General features: G+C 41.3%; 1 protein-coding gene across 2 annotated transcripts in view; it reads right to left on the minus strand.

Moving 5' to 3' along the window:
- Nucleotides 1-10,186: 10,186 nt before the first annotated feature.
- The window catches only part of CCDC198 (coiled-coil domain containing 198), a 29,455-nt gene continuing 13,818 nt past the window's right edge, over nucleotides 10,187-25,823 (minus strand). Inside the window, exons 3-6 of one of the 2 annotated variants that reach the window (XM_060293628.1) lie at nucleotides 18,279-18,365; nucleotides 17,036-17,134; nucleotides 16,098-16,257; nucleotides 10,187-10,416 (exon numbers count right to left, since the gene is read on the minus strand). In XM_060293628.1, the coding sequence (XP_060149611.1) occupies nucleotides 10,187-10,416; nucleotides 16,098-16,257; nucleotides 17,036-17,134; nucleotides 18,279-18,365 (576 nt within the window). Of the gene's footprint in view, nucleotides 10,417-16,097; nucleotides 16,258-17,035; nucleotides 17,138-18,278; nucleotides 18,366-25,823 lie in introns of both variants that reach the window. The other variant, XM_030855102.2, reaches the window with a different exon arrangement.

Genomic DNA, 25,823 nt, shown 5'->3' on the forward strand with positions numbered 1-25,823 from the left:
TCCTGGTGGCATCTTTAGGGTTATCTATGTATAGTACCATGTCATCTGCAAACAGTGACAGTTTTACTTCTTCTTTTCCAATTTGTATTCCTTTTATTTCTTTTTCTCTGATTTCAATGGCTAAGACTTCCAAAACTACGTTGAATAATAGTGGCAAGAGTGGACATCCTTGTCTTGTTCCTGATCTTAGAGGAAATGCTTTTAGTTTTTCACCATTGAGAATGATGTTTGCTGCAGGTTTGTTGTATATGGCCTTTATGATGTTGAGGTAGGTTCCCTCTATGCCCACTTTCTGGAGAGCTTTTACCATAAATCGGTGTTGAATTTTGTCAAAAGCTTTTTCTGCATCTATTGAGATGATCATATGGTTTTTCTCCTTCAATTTGTTAACATGGTGTATCACATTGATTGATTTGCATATATTGAAGAATCCTTGCATCCCTAGGATAAATCCCACTCGATCAGTGAATGATCCTTTTAATGTGTTGTTGGATTTTGTTTGCTAGTATTTTGCTGAGGATTTTTGCATCTATATTCATCTGATATTGGCCTGTAATTTTCTTTTTTTGTAGTATCTTTGTCTGGTTTTGGTATCAGGGTGATGGTGGACTCATAGAATGAGTTTGGGAGTGTTCCTTCCTCTGAAGTTCTTTGGAAGAGTTTGAGAAGGATGGGTGTTAGCTCTTCTCTAAATGTTTGATAGAATTCACCTGTGAAGCCATCTGGTCCTGGACTTTTGTTTGTTGGAAGATTTTTAATCACAGTTTCAATTGCATTACTTGTGATTGGTCTGTTCATATTTTCTGTTTCTTCCTGGTTCAGTCTTGGAAGGTTAAACCTTTCTAAGAATTTGCCCATTTCTTCTAGGTTGTCCATTTTATTGGCATAAAGTTACTTGTAGTAGTCTCTTAGGATGCTTTGTATTTCTGCAGTGTCTGTTGTAACTTCTCCTTTTTCATTCCTAATCTTGTTGATTTGAGTACTCTCCCTCTTTTTCTTGATGAGTCTGGCTAACGGTTTATCAATTTTGCTTATCTTCTCAAAGAACCAGCTTTTAGTTTTATTGATCTTTGCTATTGTTTTCTTTGTTTCTATTTCACTTATTTCTGCTCTGATCTTTATGATTTCTTTCCTTCTACTAACCTTGGATTTTGTTTATTCTTCTTTCTCTAGTTCCTTTAGGTGTAAGTTTAGATTGTTTATTTGAGATTTTTCTTGTTTCTTAAGGTAGGATTGTATTGTTATAACATTCATTCTTAGAACTGCTTTTGCTGTATCCCATAGATTTTGGATCGTCATGTTTTCATTGTCATTTGCCTCTAGGTATTTTTTGATTTCCTCTTTGATTTCTTCAGTGATCTCTTGGTTAGTTAGTAATGTATTGTTTAGCCTCCACGTTTTTCTGTTTTTCACTTTTCTTTTTTTTTTTTTTTGCTGTACGTGGGCCTCTCACTGTTGTGGCCTCTCCCGTTGCGGAGCAAGGCTCCGGACACACAGGCCCAGCAGCCGTGGCTCATGGGCCCAGCCGCTCTGTGGCATGTGGGACCCTCCCGGACCGGGGCACGAACCCGTGTCCCCTGCATCGGTAGGCAGACTCTCAACCACTGTGCCACCAGGGAAGCCCTTTCACTTTTTTTTTTCCTCTGTAATTGATTTCTTTTTTTTTAAGATGTTGGGGATAGGGGTTTATTAATTAATTAATTTATTTTTGCTGTGTTGGGTCTTCGTTTCTGTGCGAGGGCTTTCTCCAATTGTGGCGAGCAGGGGCCACTCTTCATCGCGGCGTGCGGGCCTCTCACTGGCGCGGCCTCTCTTGTTGCGGAGTACAGGCTCCAGACGCGCAGGCTTAGTAGTTGTGGCTCACAGGCCTAGTTGCTCCGCGGCATGTGGGATCCTCCCAGACCAGGGCTTGAACCCGTGTCCCCTGCATTAGCAGGCAGATTCTCAACCACTGAGCCACCAGGGAAGCCCTGTAATTGATTTCTAATCTCGTAGCATTGTGGTTGGAAAAGATGCTTGATATGATTTCAGTTTTGGTAAATTTACCGCGGCTTGATTTGTGACCCAAGATGTGATCTATCCTGGAGAATGTTCCTTGTGCACTTGAGAAGAAAGTGTAATCTGCTGTTTTTGGATGGAATGTCTCATAAATATCAATTAAATCTATCTGGTCTATTGTGTCATTTAAAGCTTGTGTTTCCTTATTTATTTTCCATCTGGATGATCTGTCCATTGGTATAAGTGAGGTTTTAAAGTCCCCCACTATTACTGTGTTACTGTCGATTTCTTCTTTTATAGCTGTTAGCATTTGCCTTATGTATTGAGGTGCTCCTATGTTGGGTGCATATACATTTATAATTGTTATATCTTCTTCTTGGATTGATCTCTTGATCATTACGTAGTGTCCTTCCTTGTCTCTTGTAACATTCTTTTTTTTTAAAGTCTATTTTACCTGATATGAGTATTGCTACTCCAGCTTTCTTTTGATTTCCATTTGCATGGAATATCTTTTTCCATCCCCTCACTTTCAGTCTGTATGTGTGTTGGGTGCTGTTTTAAGTACTTTAATGTATGATCTCATTTCTGTCACTGTGAGGTAGGCACTATTCTAATTTCCATTTTGCAGTGAGGAGGTTTTGAAGACAGGCAAACTTGAAATGAAATTGCAGTTTTTCCAATTAAATGTGTGGGCATTGACATTTCATACACTTTATTAACATCGGTTTTCCCTTTTCAGAATCAAGAATGATAATGTCTATCATGGAATCAGGATCAGGAATTCTATACACAGAGAAGACTCATTAAAAAATACACAGCTTTTATTAACTATTGATACCTGATTCAGAATTTCTTTCAGTTATTTAACCTCTATGTGGCCATAAGGAAGTTGCAGAGCCAGGCTGTGAATTCTGAGTCTAGAGCCTATTGTTCTTTACCTCTAGACAGGTGTGCTGGTAAATGTTTATATCCAGCTCTCTGAAAAAAAAAAAAAAAAGTCCCGATTGGCAACATTTGCCAATTTTTGTGGTGTAACTACTCTCACCATGGTTGATGTGGTATCACTGAATATGGATTTGGGAAGAGGTCCTCATAATTCCTCTTGGGAACCGGAACTGGCCACACTAGGCAATTCCAGCACTCCTCAGCCTCCAGCATTACATCATAAGGCAAGGAGGTGGTTGCTGTGTAAGGTACCTGTTGGTTGAGGTTCTTTGGCTTCAAGAAATAGAAATCAGGTGGAGCTGGTCCAAGTCAAAGGTGAATTCGCTGTAAAGATACAGTCTTAGAAGGAAGGGCAAGGAGGCAGCAGGGCTTAGGAGGGCTGGGAATGAGGGATAGATGTGCTATGGGGTCTCAGTGCATCCCTTGTCTCTGACTCTGTTTACTGCAGGTCTGTGTTCCTGCATCTCTGGCTCACAGGGCAGAATGCTACTATCCATCAATCCTGAATGTACTCACTGAGGTTCTTGCCACCAGCAGAGACTGAGGTCCTCTCTGACTGGCTCAGTTGGGTCAAGGGTCAGTCCTAGACAGTCAGCTATGACCATATGACGTTAGTGTTGGCCATAGTCTGTTTGCTTCTGTTCATGATCACATTGGAGATGTCATTCTAGACTAGGACCAGCCCCTTGTGTCTCTGAAATTCTGTTACACTTAAAACCCGTTGTCACACCACGATCCTCTGGACTCCTCACCATCTGTATCTTGATGACCTTTCTGAGGTCGTCCCTGTCAGTGTCCCCTTTGCTCACTTCACTTTTCCAGCCTTCTTGTTGGTCCTTGAATATTACAAGTCATCTCAACTCAGGGCCTTTGTACTTGCTCTCACAGGTGTTCTCATGGCTTCCATCCTCACTTCATTCAAGTCTCTTCCTCAGAGATTCTAAAACCATGGGTCAAATCCATTTCACCTTGCTTTACTAATCAAGGTCATTTTCATTGTTGCTACAAAAGATTTGCCTGTTCTCCAACCAGCACATAGCCCAAGTTGCTTTCCAGGAACTTGCAGTCAGCTGTGTCTAGTTCAAGCCGAGCCAGTTAAGACTGGATGGGACCACTGACCCTCCAGCTGGGCATGCCTGAGTATTCTTTAGCTGTCAGAGGGCTGAAAACTCCACCCTCAGATTGTGTTAAGCACTTACATATTTGAATGTGCCAAGGCCTGTAGCTTCGTTACACCTGCGCAGAAGGACAATTACTGCACCTTTTTCCAATCACCTTTCCCCACACTCCCCACGCCCCCCATGCCTCAGACCACCCTGCTGCTTTATTCTTTATCTCATAAATACCCAAGCCCCTTGGCTTCAGGGAGGCGGATCTGAAACTTGTTCTCCTGTCTTGTCTGTCTTGAGAATAAACCCTCTCTTTGCTGCAAAACTTGTCACTGCAGTGTTTTTGCTTGTTGTGTGTCAGGCAAAACAAACCTGGTTCCCTAACAAGCCCCTCCCTGAGCATCCTGCCTGAAACAGTCCATTCCATTGTGCGTGTCCTCATACCTGCTTTATTCTCTTCAATATTACCTGAAATTGTATCATGTATTTGACTCTCTGCTCCAGGTCTCACCGCTGGAATATGACCCATGGGTCCAGGGACTTTGTCTTGTGTGGCTGTATTTTCAGCATCTGGAACAGTGCTTGGCCTCTAGTAGACACTTAAAACCTATTGGCCGAATGTTTGATTAAGTAAATGAATGAGAGTGAGCTGCAGACTTATTATGAAGTACACATTTGAAAATAAACCTTAACTCTTCACTTTGTTTTAAAATGTTTTTGTTTATTTTGCACATAAATAGTATAATAGTATTCCTTTAAAAGGGAGATGTAATTCGGATTTTTCATGGTCTAAACTTCCCTCATCTACCCTTAGCATATTTTCTCTCAAGCTTTCCCCACAGTATTCTAAATTAGGTTTTGCAGTAATATGTGGAAATAGGCTTTTGTTTTTCATCTGAGGCAGGAAATATTTGACTTTAATTATGATTTGATGATCCTGGTAAGAAAGGAAGTGGCATGAAGAGCTGGTATTTGTTTTCTGTCTTTAAAGTCTCTGTGTGAGCAGAAAAGATTATCTTCTTGTTTACAAAACTATTTCATAGGTGACTCCTGCAAGAATCATCTTCAGTTAACTCCCAGTAACTCAGAATTATCGTCAAAATAGATAGATGAAGAAGAATGGCCCTTTGCTGGAGAAAAATAATCGAGAAAAGCATATTTCCAAAAGTATGCCAGAAAAAATACTTCTTTCTCTCATGAAAAATTCAGAGCAAGAAAGAAAATGTTATTTTCACAAGAGAAAGCATGTATTTGGTCATAGACAAGCCTACCCCCACTCTCCCCCCCTCCCCACCATCCCCAAAGCTGAGGAGATTTTCAGTTAGAGAAAATTGACAACTTTGCCTTGAGGCTTAATTTTATAGCTTTTACCAGCGGCAGCAGCTGTGTTTACTGACGGCCCTGCTTGCCTCTGAACAAATTCAAGATTAAGTAAAGGATTGGTGTTCTCAGATAATTACCAGCCAAACGCACAGTCTCTTACTGTGTGTGGAGCTCCAGGCCTCATGTCCTTACCTTTAAAAATTACCTCAGAAGCGGTTGCTTTTAAAGATAGAAGTTGGTATATCTGCTATAATAGAATGTTTGTAGCCCTGAAGCTGTGGTTTTCAACCCCAGCTGCACGTTGGATTCACCTGGGAGCTAAAAGCAGGAAAACACCAACCCAGTGCCAGAACTCTAGCCTGACCCAAATAAATCAAAAGGCGGGAACACAAATCCTACTTGTTATTAGGTGTTTGATCACTCGCTGGCTGATTCCAACATGTGGCTCTGAGAACCACCGCCCTCTGGCCCAGGAAACGGTGTGCACCTGAGTTCCATCCTGGATGGGGTGTCTGGTGGGGTTGCTCACTGATCCTGCTCGCAGGCCAAATTGTGAAGACAGTTAAATTTATCTTTAGTCTCTCATCTGCCTTCTGTACCCCTCACCCCACCCCTGGAAACTCCCCTCCTGACATATTTCTCGGGTGCTCTTATCCTGCCCTGTGCCCCCACTGAAGCACTCAGGCTCCGCGGCAATTCTTTCTTGCTAAAAGAAAGCTCTCACCATTTCCGGTGTAATAGTATTCCGCTCCCCAAACAAAAAACATGTAACGGAAATGTGAGAATGCAACTGGTGAGTTGAGGTAAAATTAGGGAGGGGAGGCGTGTGCTTCTGGCTCCCATCAGGCCCCTGCTGGTAAGCAGCGGTCTACTCAAAAACACCCAGTTCTGCTGGGTGACCCTGGCAAGTTAGTCGACCTCTCTGTGCCTCATCTGTCAAACAGGGGTGACCCACAACATTGTTGTGTGGATTATATACGTGAAGCATTTGGAGAGTGCTTGACACACCATAAGCAGTCAGTGCACATTAGCAGTTATTACTATCACCGTTATTATTATTATCGTAATTTCAAATTCTTGAGTTTAAGATCGGGTGAAGGAGAGTTCCACATGGAGCAGGAAAATAGAGAAGGCATTATGATTGACTTTCTTTTGCAGCTGACACACTCTGATTGAATTTCAAGAAATATTTTGAGCTATGGCATCCTCATTGGTACACATACGTGTCTAGCTCCTCTATCCCAAGACAATGTCTAATTTGTGCCATCCATTTAGATGTATAAATTCCAAGATCTAGGGGGGGAAAAAAAACCCATCTTTTTTTTTGCGGTACGCGGGCCTCTTACCGTTGTGGCCCCTTCTGTTGCGGAGCACAAGCTCCTCACGCGCAGGCTCAGCGGACATGGCTCACGGACCCAGCCGCTCCGCGGCATGCGGGGTCTTCCTGGACCGGGACACGAACCCATCTTCTCTGCATCGACAGGCGGACTCTCAACCACTGTGCCACCAGGGAAGCCCTTCATTTTAAACTGTATAATCAACCTTGTACAACTAAGACTCTTGGGAAATGAAAGTGAGAGTGAGCAATTGACGCTAATTGACTAGTTAACACATAAATTAATGAATTCCACAAACATTAAATAATAAACTCGGTGCCAGATGTTATGCTAGGAAGCAGGGGGATGGGTGTAGGGTGTGGATACTACAGGGAGGAGACGCCGAGCCCTCATGTAGCTCAGAGACCAGTGAACGTGTAGAAGGAGGTGTCGTCCAAGTTCAAGTCACAGACCAGAGCCATGAACACCTTCATTGGCCCTGCTGTCTTCAGTGCTGGGAGTTGCCCACCCCACTTTGTTTTTTTGTTTCCTTTTTTGTAGTACGCGGGCATGCACTGCGCCACCAGGGAAGCCCCTCCCACTTTGTTTTAAACCTTCCAGGTCAACCATAATATGAGGATGTTGAGAATAGGTTGAACTCATTTCTCCTCTCAAGGATCTTACTTTTCCTTTTTTTGTTGGATTCCATATATAAGTGATATCATATGATATCAATATTTGTCTTTCTCTGTCTGACTTACTTCAGTCAGTATGATAATCCCTAGGTCTATCCATGTTGCTGCAAATAGCAAAATTTCATTCTTTTTTATGGCTGAGTAGTATTCCATTGTATATATACCACATCTTCATTATCCATTTATCTGTCGATGGGCATTTAATATTCCATTGTGTATATATTCCATTGTGTATATATACCACAACTTCTTTATCCATTCATCTGTCGATGGGCATTTAGGTTGCTTCCATGTCTTGGCTGTTGTAAATAGTGCTGCAGTGAACATTGGGGTGCATGTGTCTTTTAAAAATATATTTTCTCAGGATATATGCCCAGCAGTGGAATTGCAGGATCATATGGCAACTCTATTTTAGTTTTTAAGGAACCTCCATACTGTTCTCCGTAGTGACTGCACCAATTTACATTCCCTCCAGTGGCGTAGAAAATTTCCTTTTTCTCCGTACCCTCTTCAGCATTTATTGTTTGTAGATTTTGATTTGCCTTTCTCGGTCAGAATGGCCATAATCTCTCATAATTAGTGATGTTGAGCATTTTTTCATGTGCCTGTTGGCCATCTGTTTGTCTTCTTTACCAAAATGTCTATTTAGATCTTCTGCCCATTTTTGATTGGGTTGTTTTTTTGAATTAATCCCTTCTCAGTTGTCACATCATCTGCAAATATTTTCTCCCATTCTGTAGGTTGTCTCCTTTGCTGTGCAAAAGCTTTAAGTTTAATTAGGTCCCATTTGTTTATTTTGGAAAAGATACAATGTACTTATTTACAAAACAGAGACTCACAGACATAGAAAACAAATTTATGGTTACCAAGGGGGAAAGGGCTGGGGAAGGGATAGATTAGGAGGCTGGGATTAACCTATACATACTACTATATATACAAAAGATAACCAACAAGGACCTACTGTCTAGCACAGGAAACTATATTCAATATTTTGTAATAACCTATAAGGGAAAAAAATCAGAAAAAGAATATATATATATATACACACATACATATGTATACACATACATGTGTGTATATATATATATATGCACACACATATATATAACTGAATCATTGTGCTGTACACCTGAAACTAACACAACATTGTAAATCAACTGTACTTCAATTAAAAAAAAAGAAGGCTCTTACTTTTCCAAACAGGCTAACTGGTCAAACAATCTATGCATTCCTTTGTAGGAAATACGCTTTTTACCTACCAAAGAAAAAGTAAGAATGCTGCTTGCAAAGAACTGGGAGTAAAAATGCCCCGGGATGACCTAGTTAATTGTCTCTGTCCTTGGAAGAAACATGAATGTTCATCCCTTGACACAGCAGTCTTTTTATCTTCTTAGTGACTGATTTGAATGCACTGAATGTCAAATTCAGGGGGTGTTTCTATTGTTTTCTTTTTGGAAGTTTCCTAGAGAAGGCTTAAAAGATATTTTTGTTTTACTTTGTTTTAAAATTCTCTAAATTCTTAGAAGCTTCTGGATGGCTTAAAAATATTTTTAGGTTATGCTAAAAGTGGAGCCAAATTTTATACAAAAGAAGTTCTTAAAATTGCCTAAGAATCTACTTTGGGGGCCCCTATAGATAGCACAAGGGATTCTTGTGATTGACCTTCTCTGTATCTGATTGTGGGGTTGCTCACATGAATCTACGCACGTGACAAAACTACACAGAACTAAATACACACACAAACGAGTACATGTAACTGGTAAAATCTGAATAAAGTAGATTGCTTGAAGGGTAAAAAAAATTAAATTTTGTAAATATAATCACTTTTGGACTGAACATTTCTAAATTTCCTTTTAAAGAGTTCTAAGATCTACACCATAATCTAAGGGATCTTCATTTAATTTTGAGTTTCAACTCACAGTGACGTTTCACACTTGACATTATTTTACCTTTTTCCTATAGCCTCTCTGTTATGAGGTAACAAGTTTCTAACTCACAGGAAAGTGACTTAAGTGAGCTTACTGTCTACTGTAGCATCACTGTGACTTTTCTTTAAAAAGTCATTTTTATTTCTATCAAATTTACTCTCTCATCTATTTGTTTTATAAGAAATAATTTGCTTTTAAAACACTGGGGTGCCATGTCTCAGAGATGGACCCCAATAGACCACACTTTGGAATTGATGCCTTGTGTAGCCCCTTTTTCATTACCTGTGACCTGGCCTATGACTTGTAGTAACCAATCGAGTGTGTGTTGTGGGGCAGTGATTTGGGGCCCGTTCCATGAATTAGACTTAAGAGGATGGGCAGCTTTTCCTCCTCTGGGAACGTTTGCTTTGGGGAACCCTGGGCTGACATAAAAGCAAATTCACTACCCTGCAGGAGAGAGCACTTGGGGAATCCACATGAGGAGGCTCTGGGATGATACAGAGAGGGGGCGAGGTCCAGCTGTCTCAGTGTCCTGGTCGAGCCTCCAGAGGACTCCAGTCCTAGCTGCCATCTGGCTTCAACAGCATGAAAAACTTCAAAGGACACCAGCAGAAGAACCACCCAACTGAGCCCAGCAACCCACAGAAAAGTTGGACAATAAGTGGCTGTTATTTAAGCCCCTAAGTTTTGAGGCAGTTAGTTATGTAGTATAATTAACAATATATCTCACTTGTTTAATCTTAGGATTTCAAAATGAAAAGAAAGTGAATTGGTGTCCTCAAAATAGTTCATATACTACCTTGGAGAATTTTTAAACGAAAGTAAGCTTTCAATGCACTCAGTATCTAGGTTAGTGAATAGTATTATTATTCTCAATCAAAAAACTCATCAGAAAGTGGAATTCTCTCTGTCCTGGTCCTCACCAGTGCTCGTGGTTTCTTCTCGTCTTTCCCCAACTCATCTGAGTCAGAGCTGGAACTGTCCCAGAGAAACTGTCCATGAGCCTCTCGTTCACGGAACCATGTTTCCAATTTGCCAATTTTCTGGGAACAATAGTCATTACTTGCTTGATGTTCCAGAAATTCTGCATTCTGTGTATTTTCTACAAAGAATTAGAAGTTCATTTAATTTATTTTTTCCCCTGACAATGATGTATTTGTTTAAGTGCTTAGGTTTTTAGGAACACAACATAATCTACTTGGTGTTCTTTAAAAAAAAAAAATATACACACACACACACACACACACACACACACATAAAGGATTTCAACTGGTGTTTCTGTAAGCATTAAAAATGCTTTCCTTGCTATTTAAAAAACTTCTTAATCTTCTGAAAGTCACAAGAATGGCACAGTACACACTTGTATACCCTAACTCATCAACAACATTTTGTCACAGTATTGTTTTATACATATATTTACACACACACACACACACACACACACACACACTTCAGCTGAACCATTTGAGAATTAGTTTCAGAGTCACTTCCTCCCAAAATACATCACCACAAGTCTCCTAAGAACAAGGGCAATTTTCCTATGTAACCACAATACAATTATTACACTTAAGATATATGACATTGAGACAACATTGTTTTCTAATATACGTTCTGTATTCAGATATCCATGGTTGTCCCAGTAATACCCTTTATAACGGCTTTTTGTTTGTCTGTTTGTGTTTTATTTTTTAGATCCAGGATCCAATCTAGGAATATGTGTTGCATTTTATTTTCTTGTCTCTTAGTCTCCTTTAATTCAAGAACACTCTCCTATCTTTTTCTTCTTTCTTCTCTTCTCCTTTCTTCCTTCCTTCCTTCCTTCTCTCCCTCTCTTCTTCGCCTTCCCCTCCTCTCCTCTCCCCTCCCCTCCTCTCCTCTCCTCTCCCCCTCCCATCTCCCCCTTCTTCTTCTCCTTTGTCTCTCTTTCTCTCCCCCTCCCCAACTCTCTCATTGGCTCTTTTCCTCCTCCACCTTCATTATCTTCTTTTTCTCCTAACGCTGACATTTTAGAGCATCCAGGTCAATTGTTTGGTAGAATGGCCCTAAATTCAGGCTTCTCTGATTGTTTCCTTGTGATTAAATTAAGGTTAAGTGGTTTTGGCAAGAATATTGCACAGGTGATGTTGCCTGGAGCTACTTATTGAACATCTACTACATGCTAGGCACATACTATACACTTTTCTTAACCTTCACATCAGCTCTGCCTTTCGTAGCAGAATCACCTATGGAGCTTTTCAGAGACACAGATGCCAGATCTACAGAACTAGGGAGCTCAAAGGGTCAGGCACTTATTTTACCTTCTTTTTTTTTTTTTGGAAGAGATTTAATTTATTTTTTGGTGTGGGATTTTGTGCATGTATGTCTTTACTTTAGCTTTTTATTTAAGTAGTACTCAGTGCCCTTTTAGAATGCGCTTCAGAACAACAGGCTTTATGCAAGGAAGGTGGCTTTTAAGAAAACAAAATCTTAACGACCATTTTCAAGCTTGGAAAATCATCCTGGGTCAAAGTCCAGATTTTCCCCTCAGTCTGGCGGAATCAGCTGTAGCTTTATGGATGCTGTTTTCATGATTGTTGTTTATCAAATCTTAAGGCATATTTTATTTAAGCCCTTGATATCTGAAGTTGCATATGGTTACAAAAGAATATTAAACATTTCAACATGAGGATTCATGCCTTGTGACTCACGAGTTCCCTTTCTGCCTCACTGAGGGGCTACCCTGCTCTCCCCTTGAATGTTACTGTACTTACTAGCATTGTCTATTTACACAGCCCCGACAGAAAACTATAGTTAATTTATCCTGCAGCCCTAATCTGTCTCCTGAGCTCTGATACATTTTTTGTACAACTGGACACCTCCTCTTTGATGTCTCCTGACAATATGTCAGCTCCACCTTCTTTTTCTGTCTTAAACCTGCCTCTTCTCCCAGTTACCCTAGTCCAGCACTTGGTTGTAACTTTGTTCCATCATCTGCCTAGTTCTTCAGGAGAAACCCAAGAATCCTCCTGGCCACCTCACTCTCTCCACGTACCCATGTGTAATTCATCACCAGGTTCTGCCAATTCTCTCTCCTAAATAACTTATATCTGGCTCCTTCTCTCCCTCCTCTGTGTCACCCTTCTCTGCTGGTCCAGACACCACCTCTCTCTTGCACTACTGCTATGTACTTCTCACCTGTCTCCCCGCATCCTCTTGCATTCCTCTCCCATCCATGCTCCACAGTTCAGACAGAGTAATATTTAAAATATAAACCCAATAGTTCACTTACTTGCCCTTTCAGTGGCTTCCCATTGATCTTAAGATAGAGTTCAAAGTCTTTATTTGATTTATGAGACCCTGTGTGCCCTGGGCCCTGACTGTGCCTCCAGCGCCATCTCCAATCATTCTCTATCTCAATGTCTCTTCTCCATCTGGTGTCTGGAATCTGTCAGGCTCCTTCCCACTCAAGGGCTTTTGCACACTTATCAATCACAGTTTAGGATGTCCCAGGACTCTGTTCCTTATGCTCACGTGCTCACCTGCTCCCTTCATGCAGCTACTTCCTGTCTCAACTTAAATATCACTTCCTCACAGAAACTGTCCAACTCCTCAGATTATTAGGTCTCTCAGTTATACTCTCATTGGACTTTCCTTTGTTCATTGTGTGTGCTATTGTGAAAGAACCACATCTACTCAGTTCAGTATCTGTTGAAAGAGTAAATAAGTAAAGGAATGAACAAGTGAGCCATCAGAGAATTTTGGCAGGCGGGAAGTATTGGTAACTGGGACCTGGGAAGGGCTTCATTCATTGGGGCCAGGGCGTGTCAATCATCTCTGCTCTACACATGAGCCCAGAACTATTAGAAGCATCACTCAGATTGAGAACAGGGATTTTCTGCAGACTAGAGGCAGGAGCTTTGAAACAGGAAGAGACCATTTGTTAATGGTGGGATCTAATGTAATATTAGCAATAGCTTGACTCTCACTACACTCTTGGTGTTACGATATTTCAACTCTAAATTTAGTATGTGAGGCAAAAGTCACATGTTCAGTTTTATCCTTGAAAATCCCTTAAGTCACTCACAAAGCACTATATACAAAGTTTTGTATACTAAGCATTAAAGTCTGAGAACTTCTGAGCTAGATGTCTTATTACTTGTTACATTTTGATAATCTCTGTTTGATTCTTTATGGTTGCTAGACTTAAAGAAAAAATAAAAAAAGAAAAACACAACCTTTAAAACCTAAATGTGTTTTGGGTGAGCAGAGTAGAGGAAAGTGTATCCTACTTCAAAATTAATTTGGGGAGAGAGGAAAGAAACAGGCCAGTGCGGGAAAAATAGGGAGTGATTTTAGGTAGTACAGGGATCATACCAACCATTAAAAATGTTTGATGGTTATGTATTTTGTTTTAGAAAAATGTATTACCAGTATATCGAACCCATAATGTCACAGTTAATTCACAGACAAGGCTAAATTATAAAAATAAAAGAAAGCAAGATACCTTAAAGGAAAATACTAAGTAAATAATAGTACAAGTGGCCAGATAAGACCAGAGTTGTGAAGGTGACATTCAAATGATGTATGTGGAGTGACACTTCCCCTGAAGCAGGTAGTTATTTTCACTATAAGACATCAGTTCCATATTTCTTCAGTTTTGTCCCTATCCATATGATACTTTACATTTTATATGTGCTTTTACACACATCATTTGAATTTTATGTAAACTCTAGACACAATGCTTTATTCCCATTTTATAGATGTGGAAACTGAGGTTCAAAGAGGTTAGACAACTGGAAGTTAGCTATAATCTCTCTGTAGAATAAAGCTATATGAACAAATATATAGCTAATATTTATTGAGCGGCTGCTCTTAGCGGTACTATTCGGGCTTCTATTATTCTAATTCTATTCTAACAGTGGTACTATTGAGCGGCTATGTACCAGGCACTGTTCTAGGAATAAGAAAAGATCCTAGCTCCCATGGAGCTTACAATTAGTGAATGTACCATCAGGGCTCAAATAAAGGACTTTGATTCCAAGTCCAGTGCTTTTTCTACTCACTAGACTCATATGGCTTCTGGAAAGTGTAGGGGCCACATTAACATGTTAAAACTCATAGAATTGTATACCTAAGAGAGCAATGTTCACTTTGTGTAAGTTATATATTATCATGTATTACACAGATATATATAATTTACTATGTAACTATCTATAAAATATATGTAAAGCATGTGTGATTTCATTTTAAAGAGGCAACAAGAAACAAAGACTGATTTTTATCTCACAAGAGAGCTGAAACTCTCATCCTACCTTGCAAAAGAGGGAATAAAAATGGACAAATAGAGCCTTAAATAAGAGGAGCCGGGTACAGAGAAACCTTAATTACCAGAACCCGACTAGCAGAATGCTCATGGAAGTCTATGATCTTAGCGACGTTTCATTTTTAGGAGAAAGCAAAGTGAACTGCTTTTAGAAGACAAAGAAGGAAATCAAAGATGCTACTTGGGAATATGTAAAAAGGACCCATTGCTTGAGCATATGCCTACAGAGTGGTGAGGTCTGTAAGGCTTTGCAGAGGGAAGCCTTCTCTTGAGAGAGAAATTGGAGGAGTCATAACCTCTACATTTGCTGACTTTCCCAAGGTTGTCCTGGACCCAGCTCTGAGTCGCTGGAGATCTGATGAGGCTATATGAGGGGATGGGTGGGAGTGCACCCTTTGGAATCAGAAAGACCCGGCCTTGAATCCTGGCTCTGTCACATGGGGGCTAATAGTAACTCCTGTCTTATAGGTGTGAAGCTTAAACGCGATAATTCATGTTAAGGGTAGACCACGGTGCCTGGCTTAGAGTAAGCACTCGAGACCTTAGCTGGAACTAAATGAAACAGCTTTAAAAAGTATCAGGAGAGCAGAGGAGAACCCCCTCTCCAGGTGCCTCAGTCTCCCCTGGCCTCTCCAGATCTGGAGCATCTTCCAAATGTTGGGGTTTTTTTTTGGCCTGATCTCAAGCAATGACTCTAAGTGTCTAATTTTAACTGAGGCACCTTTCTTGGTGGTTTTGCCAATATTTTTTAAATGGTAAAAGTTGTTTTTCTATGTGACTACACAGCATATTTCATTCTGGGACGTGGGACTATAGGTTAAATAGATGTTCCAAGTAGATTTTTCATTTATTCAGCCTTTTCTTATTTAATTAACTTATTGATTAAGCATCTCATTCCTCTGAGCAGGGGCAGTGTCTCTTTCAGCTGGTAACTTTACATCTTAGAAGCTCAAGACCTCCAGAGACATGGCCAGCATTTCTGTAGATCTCTAAGTGGTCAGTCTTGCTAATGGGGGATTGGCCCACAGAGCAGTAAGCTCTGTATGTGAACAATACCATGCATTTGCAGTGGCGGGTTTGCTCTGGGGGAGTACAGACAGGGAAAACTTAATGGGACGCTAATTGATGGGGCAACACAACACAGAGTTTATGAGCAAAATGTCTGTTGGAAATCACAGAGCCATCTGAGGCCCCTGAGCAACCTGGCCTGACTGCAGTGTGTGGGCTGGGAGTGATCATAGCAGGAGATGAAGCCAGGAAGGTAGGCAGAGGCTAGATCCTGAAGGCTTAGAGTATCAGGGCAAGGAGTTATACCTTGTCCTCAGGCTCAAGGAGACTCACTGAAGGATTTTTTTTTTTTTCCAGCAGGAGAGTGATATGGTCAGATTTGCATTTCACCTTCCCCACTCCACATCAGAAGTTTATCTGATGAAGTTTTTAAAATGCTTGAAATATTTTACTAAAAAAATTGTGTGCCTCACCTGGACTTCTGTTCAAGGTTTCATCAGGCAACAAGGTTAGAAAGTCACCGTCGTCATTTCTTGGGATGCTTTGAAGGATTTTCTTGACTTTATGGTCCTTCTGTTTCTGCTTATTAGTTCTTGCCTCCTTGTGAAGACTTGTCTTCAGTTCCACTTGGGCCTGAAATTGATCAGCTATAAACAGTTAGTATTCTCCCCTCAAGCTGCTTTCACCAGAGTAGGTCAAGAGATCAGCTACTTTGCAAATTGTGTGCTTATCTGTAGACATCTATAGTCCCCTAAATAGAGCACGGTTCTCTTTTTTCCTGTTAGAAGGTATGGAAACTTTCTTCACGTGCAGGTTTGTTAGGAGAAAGGGGAGCATGCCTATAATCTCAAAACAGTGAGGACCTTTGTAAAACCATTTCACCATAGGCTAGCTGATATATTTGGAATTGCAGAAGACAGGGACTTCAGGCTTATTCACTAGACTGAGGAATTTGGGTTATGACATTTACAGGAGACATTACTGTAAAGGGGTTTGTTATAAGAGATCTTGCTTATAAAATGATTCTGTGGCTTAAATTATAGAGAGATGCCTAGGTATCAAAACACAGACCAATTCACCACCCTCTTCCTTTTTACTAAACCAAGAAAAATTAACCTCATTTTCCTGCTGGAGCCAGAATGTCATAGAAGCAACAGTTAAAAAAAGGGAGACTTGAGACATGGATACATCCTTGAGAGGATGGAAAACAGAGGAAAGACTCAAGAGAGTTGGTAGCAGAAGGGATCTTCCTGCTTCTTCTCAATCCCAGTAGTTGAAACTTTGGCTCCAATGACTAAATTTAAAATGCTAGGTAAAGACTAGAGATGAATGCTTAACTATATTCATGTGCCAGGGCAGTGATTATGTAGAGTACATTTGGTAAATATGACCCTCTTCTTCTCATGTTTACCTCTTGTCTTTTACGGTTCATTTCCAGCATTTGCATCTTATGTAAATATTGTCTTTTCCCAGAAGGATACATTAGAGTTTGCATCTTCTTTTCCAGTTCCTGCTATGAAAGATACGCACTCGTTAGGGTGGGGTAATTAGTTACTGACTCTGCAATCACAACTTGAAATCCTTTTTGGAACAGAGTGAGATCTTAATCATCAGTCATAATCCATAGAGATCTCTTGTGTCGTCAGAGGTGGACCGTTGCAGCTTCCGGACCAGTTCTTAGTGAAGCTATCAGTGAATGAAGTGGCAATTTGCCATGTGTATCATATCATTTTTAAGGTTCCTGTAGAGTTTTGCAAACCTTGAATGGAAATATGTTTCCATATCTCATTTTGACAAGATATCACTTTCCATGTCAACAGCTGCTTTAACTATCTTCCCAGAAATGTGTTCTTGTTTGATGAGACCTGCTTCTCTCTCCCTGCTTCTTCTGTCATTGAGTAATTGTCTGGCTATGAAACTAGAGGGGGGCCAACCTATTTCTGTAGGGTTTACTCCCATATTCCACTATAAGCCCTGGTACACTGCCGTTTAGGAAGGATTTAAAATTGATTATTTGTGACTTGGGTGATCTTCCCTGGTGTATCATAAACTCCAGTGAGACAATGTGAACAGTTAATGAGGGCAGCCAGGGGTGAAAATACCCTCATTCATCACTTGCTGTGGCCAGGAAGGGGAAGGGACATGTAGCCAAATGTGTTCAGTGATCCCCTGTTCTGTTTCCCTGTGGACATGAACTGTGGTGGCTATGTGAGCCTCAGGGAGGGGCCCATCTCTATGGGCACTGTCAGTATCACAAACATGGCCTTGGGGATCTAAAAGTACCTGGACATCTTTTATCGACTCAGTCATCTGTGGATGGCAGCATCTAGATGACTCTGAAATGAATCAGGGGAGGAAAGTGTTCACAAATTTGAACACTTCTAGAATCACCAATTTCCAAGTAAAATTCCTCTCTCTCATCTACATCTCCCTGTTTTCACCAGGCAGCAGAGAAGGGCTCAGAGTTCACCTGAGAGGCAAGAGTAATCACCAGTTGGAAGCAGGCCCAGAAGAGAATGGATAGCTTTGGAAAGTTCTAGCACTGAATGAATTAATAGCTCTCTTTGCCTTTGAGGTCTTCTGTGTGGGGAGTACAGGAAAAGGATGGCCAGCCCCCCAGTTCCCCACCCACTCCAGGTTTTGCTGCCACTCACCTTGGCTTTGGGAGTCTTCCCAGCTTCTTCCTGGCTCAGGAGCCTTTCAGAAGTAATTACTTGTGGCAGGTCAATGGGTTCAAGCTTCTGGAAGTCCAACATTTAGAGTATTCAGCATTCCTCATGCCATGAGATGATGAAACATAAAAGCCAGATATTAAACTATCTTAACACTCTGCACGTATTCATGAGAGCACACAGGGAAGGCAGTTTCTACAGGATTACAGCTGTATCTGTGTGAAAGGCTTTTTGACCTATCTGGGTTCTTCAGTGTTCTCTTGCACTGTTGCCAGTGACTCATTGATCTAAATATTGGTCAGAGAGTTAAAGGATTAAGAATCATTTTCTGTCTGCATTGAGGGACTATGTCCACAGTTATCAAGCAACAAGTGTCTTAGAATATTAGAGATGAAAGAGGCGCCAGGAAGCTCCTTTACTTTATTTATCCCTTAACCACCCAGCTAAACTATTCTGGTCCTTAGGGAAGTAACCTATTTTAAGCTCTCCAGAGAAGCTCCCTCAGCCTCCTCAGTAATAATCACTGGTGCTTATGAGGCATATTGACAATGAAAATGCACTGTGCTAACAAATCTTAGACATGGATTTTTCCAGCAGGGCCTTGGCTTTATCGGGGAGGTGATGCTGAAGTTTCCAGCGGTCACTGAGACTAGGCAGCAGGTGATGAACTAGTGATTTGCCGCCAGCTCTACCTGTCTTAGATGACTTAATCTGGAGCACTAGGAAGTGACTGAGCAGGCTTGGGAGACAAGGGCTGGTCTCTTCACATTGACATGCAATCAGGGACCTGAATTTATTTGTTCACTCAGTGGTGACTTATTGAATGACTGCTACCGGCCAGGCATTGGGTTGCAATGCTCAACAAAAATGGGCATGGTCCCTCTTGGGGCTTACGATCTATGGGGAAACAAGTACACTTTTGCTTGTGTGATTATTTGATGAATAATTACAAACTGTGATTGGGGCTTTGAAGAAAAAGTCTGCAGGGTAGGACTATGACAAGATATAACTGGAGGACTCCACCTTGGGAATGAGGGGTTTTATGAATTGGATTATGTTCCCCCCAAATTCATATGTTGAAGCCCTAAACCACCTCCCCCCAGTACCTCAGAGTGCGACCTTATTGGGAAATAGGGTCCTTGCAGATATAATTAGTTAAGATGAGGTCATACTGGAATAGGGTGGACCCTCAATCCAATATGTCTGGTATCGTTATAAAAAGGAGAAGTTTGGATGCAGACATGCACACAGGGAGAATACCACGTGAAGATAAAGGCAGCAATTGGGCGATGCTTTCACATGTCCAGGAATGCCAAAGATTGTCAACAAACCACCAGCTAAGAGACAGGCATGGGACAGATTCTTCCACGTAGCCCCCAGAAGGAACCACCCCTGCCAACACCTTGATTTTGGACTTGTAGCTTCTAGAACTGTGAGACAATACATTTCTATTGTTTTAAGCCACACAGTTGTTATACTCTGTTACCACAGCCCTGGAAAACTAATTCAAGGGACAGAGGGGTCAGGAGGCAGTCCAAGAAAGTTTCCTGAGGAAGTAATTTTTTAGCAGCAGTTGGAAGGTTGGGAGTTTTCAGGGGATTGAGGAGTTCCAGGCAGAGGGAATCACATGGGCAATAGCCCCAAGGCAGGAGAGAGCATGATCTCTGGAAGGAACTGTAAGAAGTCAGTTGGCTGCAGTTGAGAGTGAGAGGAAGAGTGGCTCACATGGGACTGGAGAGGTAGGCAGGGGCCAGCTCATCAAGGGCCTGATGGGGCATCATGAAGACGTTGTCTTCTTAAGAGGAGCAGGCAGCCATCGACACATGTTAAGCTGAGTAGGGACATGCTACATTTGCTTAAAAAAATGATCACTCGAGCTGCAGTGTGGGAACTATACTGAAGAAGAGCAATTATGGGTGTGGGTGAGCACTTAGGAAGACGAAGATGATGGGCTCATGGGGGGGAAATTGATGGGCTCTACAAATGTTTAGAACAGACCAAGCAAGATTCGTGATTGTTATCGAAGGAGAGTGACATGTCCAAATGACACCCAGATACAAGGGATGAATAGTGCTGTCATTTGCTGAGATGGGGAATCCTGGAAGAGGGCCACATTTGGGTGGAATATAGAGGGGAGATCTGTGCTGAAGATGCATGCTTGGGAATCATCCTTGGGTAGAGAATAACTGAAACCATAGGATGAATGAGGTCCAGAGTGAGGAGAGCAGAATCAAGGATGCCCCATCCTGAGAGTTGGTGGTTGGGGATGGGCTGGCCAAGGAGATGGAGGAATGATTGCTTCAGAAGTGGGAGGAAAACCAGGAGGACACCATGCCACAGAAACCAGTGTCAGCGCCACACCCACCTTAGTCCAGCACTACAAGCAAATCCTAATATATTTTGAAAGTATTTTCCATTGTCGTCTGATTGGTTGCCTTATCAAGGGGTAGGCCTGGAAGCCAGTTTGTTCTTCAAGGTGACCAGAGTGAAAAGAGAGGGAGAGACCATGGAAAATGGTGGCCGAGCATCCAGCACTCATAAGGGGGAGCATGACTGGGGCCTCCTGCTCCTTCCCTGTAGAACAATTTCCTGGTCCCTGGGCTGGGCCTGAGCTGTTCTAGGGAGAACAGCCAGCAGCCCTTTCTGGTAGAGCAGCCCAAAGCTGACCTGTCAAGGAAGGGAAGAAAGGCAAAGGATGTGGAGATGGGAAGGAGAGACAAAGCGGGAAGAACTCATCTCTGTGTTAGATGTGCCAGGCCATTTGCATTTGTGGAAGGAAGTGGTTCTCTGTCCCGGTCTCACGGAAGTGAGGGATTTTTTTTTTAACATAATAACTTAGCAATGAGGTAATGAGAGGTAATTAATACTAGCTAGAAAGAGGTTTGTTTGTTGTCCTGTCTCTCAACTCTGCAGAACCTAAAGATGCAGGGTAAATGACACCTGCTGGCACAGGAAGCAGCTACTGATCAAGTCAGAACCCTGAAGGAATGGAGAAGAAAAGGAAGGGGGAGGGAGACCAAGGGGAAGGAATATGCAGGAACCTATGGGAGGAAGACTCAGCAATGACTGAGGGGGATTTCAGGGTGAGGAGAGAAGAAGGAAGTGCTTGTGCCGTCCCCTGGACTTGGTTCAAGATTTGGTTCTTTCTGGTGATTAGGCCCATATGCCTTTGCAGCCACTGCCATCCATCATGCCACACTCACAATATGTCATTCAATCCCCACATGAACCCTGTGTATAATTATGGTGATTCTCTGTTTCACGGGTTAATGAGTTGTGCAAGTTTGCAGAGCTAGAAAGTGCTGATTCTGGGATTCATACTCAGGTCTGTCCACTTCCAAATCCCATGTTCCTTTCTCCATACTTGTTTCTAAACCTGGTTTATTGTTAGAATCTCCTGGAATTAAAAAAAAAAATCCTAGGCTATTCATTGGGGATTGAGATTCAATAGGTCTGGGATATGTCCCAGCAGGAGGGAATATATATGTATATATATAAAATACAGGGTTGTTTGGCCTGAGGTGATCCAGCACTGGAAGCTACAGTCTCTTTCTTGAAGCTAATGGTGGACTCCGGGAGGGGTCATGCCAAGGAGTACCTCCCAGAACTTCTGCTGCCAGTGTCCTTGTCCCTGCAGTGAGCCACAGCCAGCCCCCACCTCTGCAGGAGACCCTCCAACACTAGCAGCCGTGTGGCTGACAGGATCTTGGTGCTCCAGCTGGCTGTCAGGCCTGAGCCTCTGAGGTGGGAGAGCCAAGTTCAGGACACTGGACCACCAGAGACCTCCTTGCTCCATGTAATGTCAATCAGCGAGAGCTATCCTAGAGAACTATCTCAGTCTCAACGCTAAGACCCAGCTCCACTCAATGACCAGCAAGCTACAGTGTTGGACACCCCATGCCAAACAACTAGCAAGACAGGAACACAACCCACCCATTAGCAGAGAGGCTGCCTAAAATCATACAAAGTTCACAGACAACCCAAAACACACCACTAGTCGTGGTCCTGCCCACCAGAAAGACAAAATCCAGCCTCATCCATCAGAAAAAAGGCATCAGTCCACCAGGAAGCCTGCACAAGCCACTGAACCAACCTTACCCACTGGGGGCAGACACCAATAACAACAGGATTAAGAACATGCAGCCTGCGAAAGGGAGACCCCAAACACAGTTCGTTAAGCAAAATGAGAAGACAGAGAAACATGCAGCAGATGAAGGAGCAAGGTAAAAACCCACCAGAACAAACAAATGAAGAGGAAATAGACAGTCTACCTGAAAAGGAATTCTGAGTAATGATAGTAAAGATGTTCCAAATTCTTGGAAACACAATGGAGAAAATACAAGAAACAAGGACCTAGAAGAACTAAAGAGCAAACAAACAATGATGAACAACACAATAAATGAAATTTAAAATTCTCTAGAAGGAATCAATAGCAGAATAACTGAGGCAGAAAAATGGGTAAGTGACCTGGAAGATAAACTAGTGGAAATAACTACCGCAGAGCAGAATAAAGAAAAAAGAATGAAAAGAGTTGAGGACAGTCGCAGAGACCTCTGGGACAACATTAAATGCACCAACATTTGAATTATAGGGGTCCCAGAAGAAGAAGAGAAAAAGAAAGGGACTGAGAAAATATTTGAAGAGATTATAGTTGAAAACTTACCTAATATGGGAAAAGAAGTGGTCAATCAAGTCCAGGAAGCACAGAGAGTCCCATACAGGATAAATCCAAGGAGAAACATGCCCACACACATATTAATCAAACTTTCACAAATTAAATACAAAGAAAAAATATTAAAAGCAGCAAGGGAAAAGCAACAAATAACATACAAGGAAATCCCCATAAGGTTAACAGCTGATCTTTCAGCAGAAACTCTGCAAGCCAGGAGGGAGTGGCAGGATATATTTAGAGTGATGAAAGGGAAAAACCTACAACCAAGATTACTCTACCCAGCAAGGATCTCATTCAGATTCAATGGAGAAATTAAAACCGTACAGACAAGCAAAAGCTAAGAGAATTCTGCACCACCAAACCAGCTTTACAACAAATCCTAAAGGAACTTCTCTAGGCAGGAAGCACAAGGGAAGAAAAGGACCCACAAAAACAAACCCAAAACAATTAAGAAAATGGTAATAGGAACATATGTATTGATAATAACCTTGAATGTAAATGATTAAATGCCCCAACCAAAAGACACAGACTGGCTGAATGTATACAAAAACCAGATCCATATATATGCTGTCTACAAGAGACCCACTTCAGACCTAGGGACACATACAGACTGAAAGTGAGGGGATGGAAAAAGGTACTTCATGCAAATGGAAATCTAAAGAAAGCTGGAGTAGCAATTCTCATATCAGACAAAATAGACTTTAAAATAAAGACTATTACAAGAGACAAGGACACTACATAATGATCAAGGGATCAATCCAAGAAGAAGATAAATCAATTGTGAATATTTATGTACCCAACATAGGAGCACCTCAATACATAAGGCAAATGCTAACAGCCATAAAAGGGGAAATCGACAGTAACACAATCATAGTAGGGGATTTTTAACACCCCACTTTCACCAATGGACAGGTCATCCAAAATGAAAATAAATAAGGAAACACAAGCTTTAAATGATACATTAAACAAGGTGGACTTAATTGATATTTATAGGATATTCCATCCAAAAACAACAGAATACACTTTGTTCTCAAGTGCTCATGGAACATTCTCCAGGGTCGATCATATCTTGGGTCACAAATCAAGCCTTGGTAAAGTTAAGAAAACTGACATCATATCAAGGATCTTTTCCGACCACAATGCTATGAGACTAGATATCAATTATAGAAAAAAACTGTAAAAAACGGGCTTCCCTGGTGGCACAGTGGTTGAGAATCTGCCTGCCAATGAAGGGGATGCGGGTTCAAGCACTGATCGGGGAAAACCCCACATGCTGTGGCACAACTAAGCCCGTGCACCACAACTACTGAGCCTGTGCTCTAGAGCCTTCGAGCCACAACTACTGAAGCCCACACACCTAGAACCCATGCTCCACAACAAGAGAAGCCATCACAATGAGAAGCCCATGCACTGCAACAAACAGTAGTGCCCGCCCACCGCAACTAGAGAAAAGCCCACGTGCAGCAATGAAGACCCAATGCCGCCAGAAATAAATAACTTACGTAATTTAAAAAAAACTGTAAAAAATACAAACACATGGAGGCTAAAAATATGCTACTAAATAACCAAGAGATGACTGAGGAAATCAAAAAATACCTAGAAACAAATGACAATGAAAACATGACAACTCAAAACCTATGAGATTCAGCAAAAGCAGTTCTACGAGGGAAGTTTATAGCAATACAGTCTACCTCTAGAAACAAGAATAATCTCAAATAAACAACCTAAACTTACACTTAAGCAATTAGAGAAGGAAAAACAAAACAACCCCAAAATTAGCAGAAGGAAAGAAATCATAAAGATCAGATCAGAAATAAATGAAAAAGAAATGAAGGAAACAATAGCAAAGATCAATAAAACTAAAAACTGGTTCTTGGAGAAGATAAACAAAATTGATAAACCATTAGCAAGACTCATAAGGGAAAAAAGGGAGAAGACTCAAATCAACAGAATTAGAAATGAGAAAGAAGTAACAACTGACACTGCAGAAATAGAAAGGATCATGAGAGATTACTACAAGCAACCCTATGCCAATAAAATGGACAACCTGGAAGAAATGGACAAATTCTTAGAAAGGCACAACCTTCTGAGACTGTACCAGGAAGAAATAGAAAATATAAACACACCAGTCACAAGCACTGAAATTGAAACTGTGATTAAAAATCTTCCAACAAACAAAAGTCCAGGACAAGATGGCTTCACAGGCGAATTTTATCAAACATTTAGAGAAGAGCTAACACCTATCCTCTCAAACTCTTCCAAAATATAGCAGAGGGAGGAACACTCCCAAACTCATTCTACGAGACCACCATCACCCTGATATCAAAATCAAACAAATGTGTCACAAAAAAAAAGAAAACTACAGGCCAATATCACTGATGAACATAGATGCAAAAATCCTCAACAAAATACTAGGAAACAGAATCCAACAGCATGTTAAAAGGATCATACACCATGATCAAGTGGAGTTTACCCCAGAAATGCAAGGATTCTTCAATATACGGAAATTAATCAATGTGATACACCAGATTAACAAATTGAAGGAGAAAAACCCTATGAATGATCATCTCAATAGATGCAGAAAAAGCTTTTGACAAAATTCAACACCCATTTATGATAAAAACCCTCCAGAAAGTAGGCATAGAGTGAACCTACCTCAACATTATAAAGGCCATATATGACAAACCCACAGCCAACATCATCCTCAATGGTGAAAAACGGAAACCATTTCCACTAAGATCGGGAAGAAGACAAGGTTGCCCACTCTCACCACTATTATTCACAGTTTTGGAAGTTTTAGCCACAGCAATCAGAGAAGAAAAAGAAATAAAAGGAATCCAAATCAGAAAAGAATA

This window comes from Globicephala melas, chromosome 2 (genome assembly GCF_963455315.2).
Source record: "Globicephala melas chromosome 2, mGloMel1.2, whole genome shotgun sequence".
NCBI classification, from domain to species: domain Eukaryota; kingdom Metazoa; phylum Chordata; class Mammalia; order Artiodactyla; family Delphinidae; genus Globicephala; species Globicephala melas.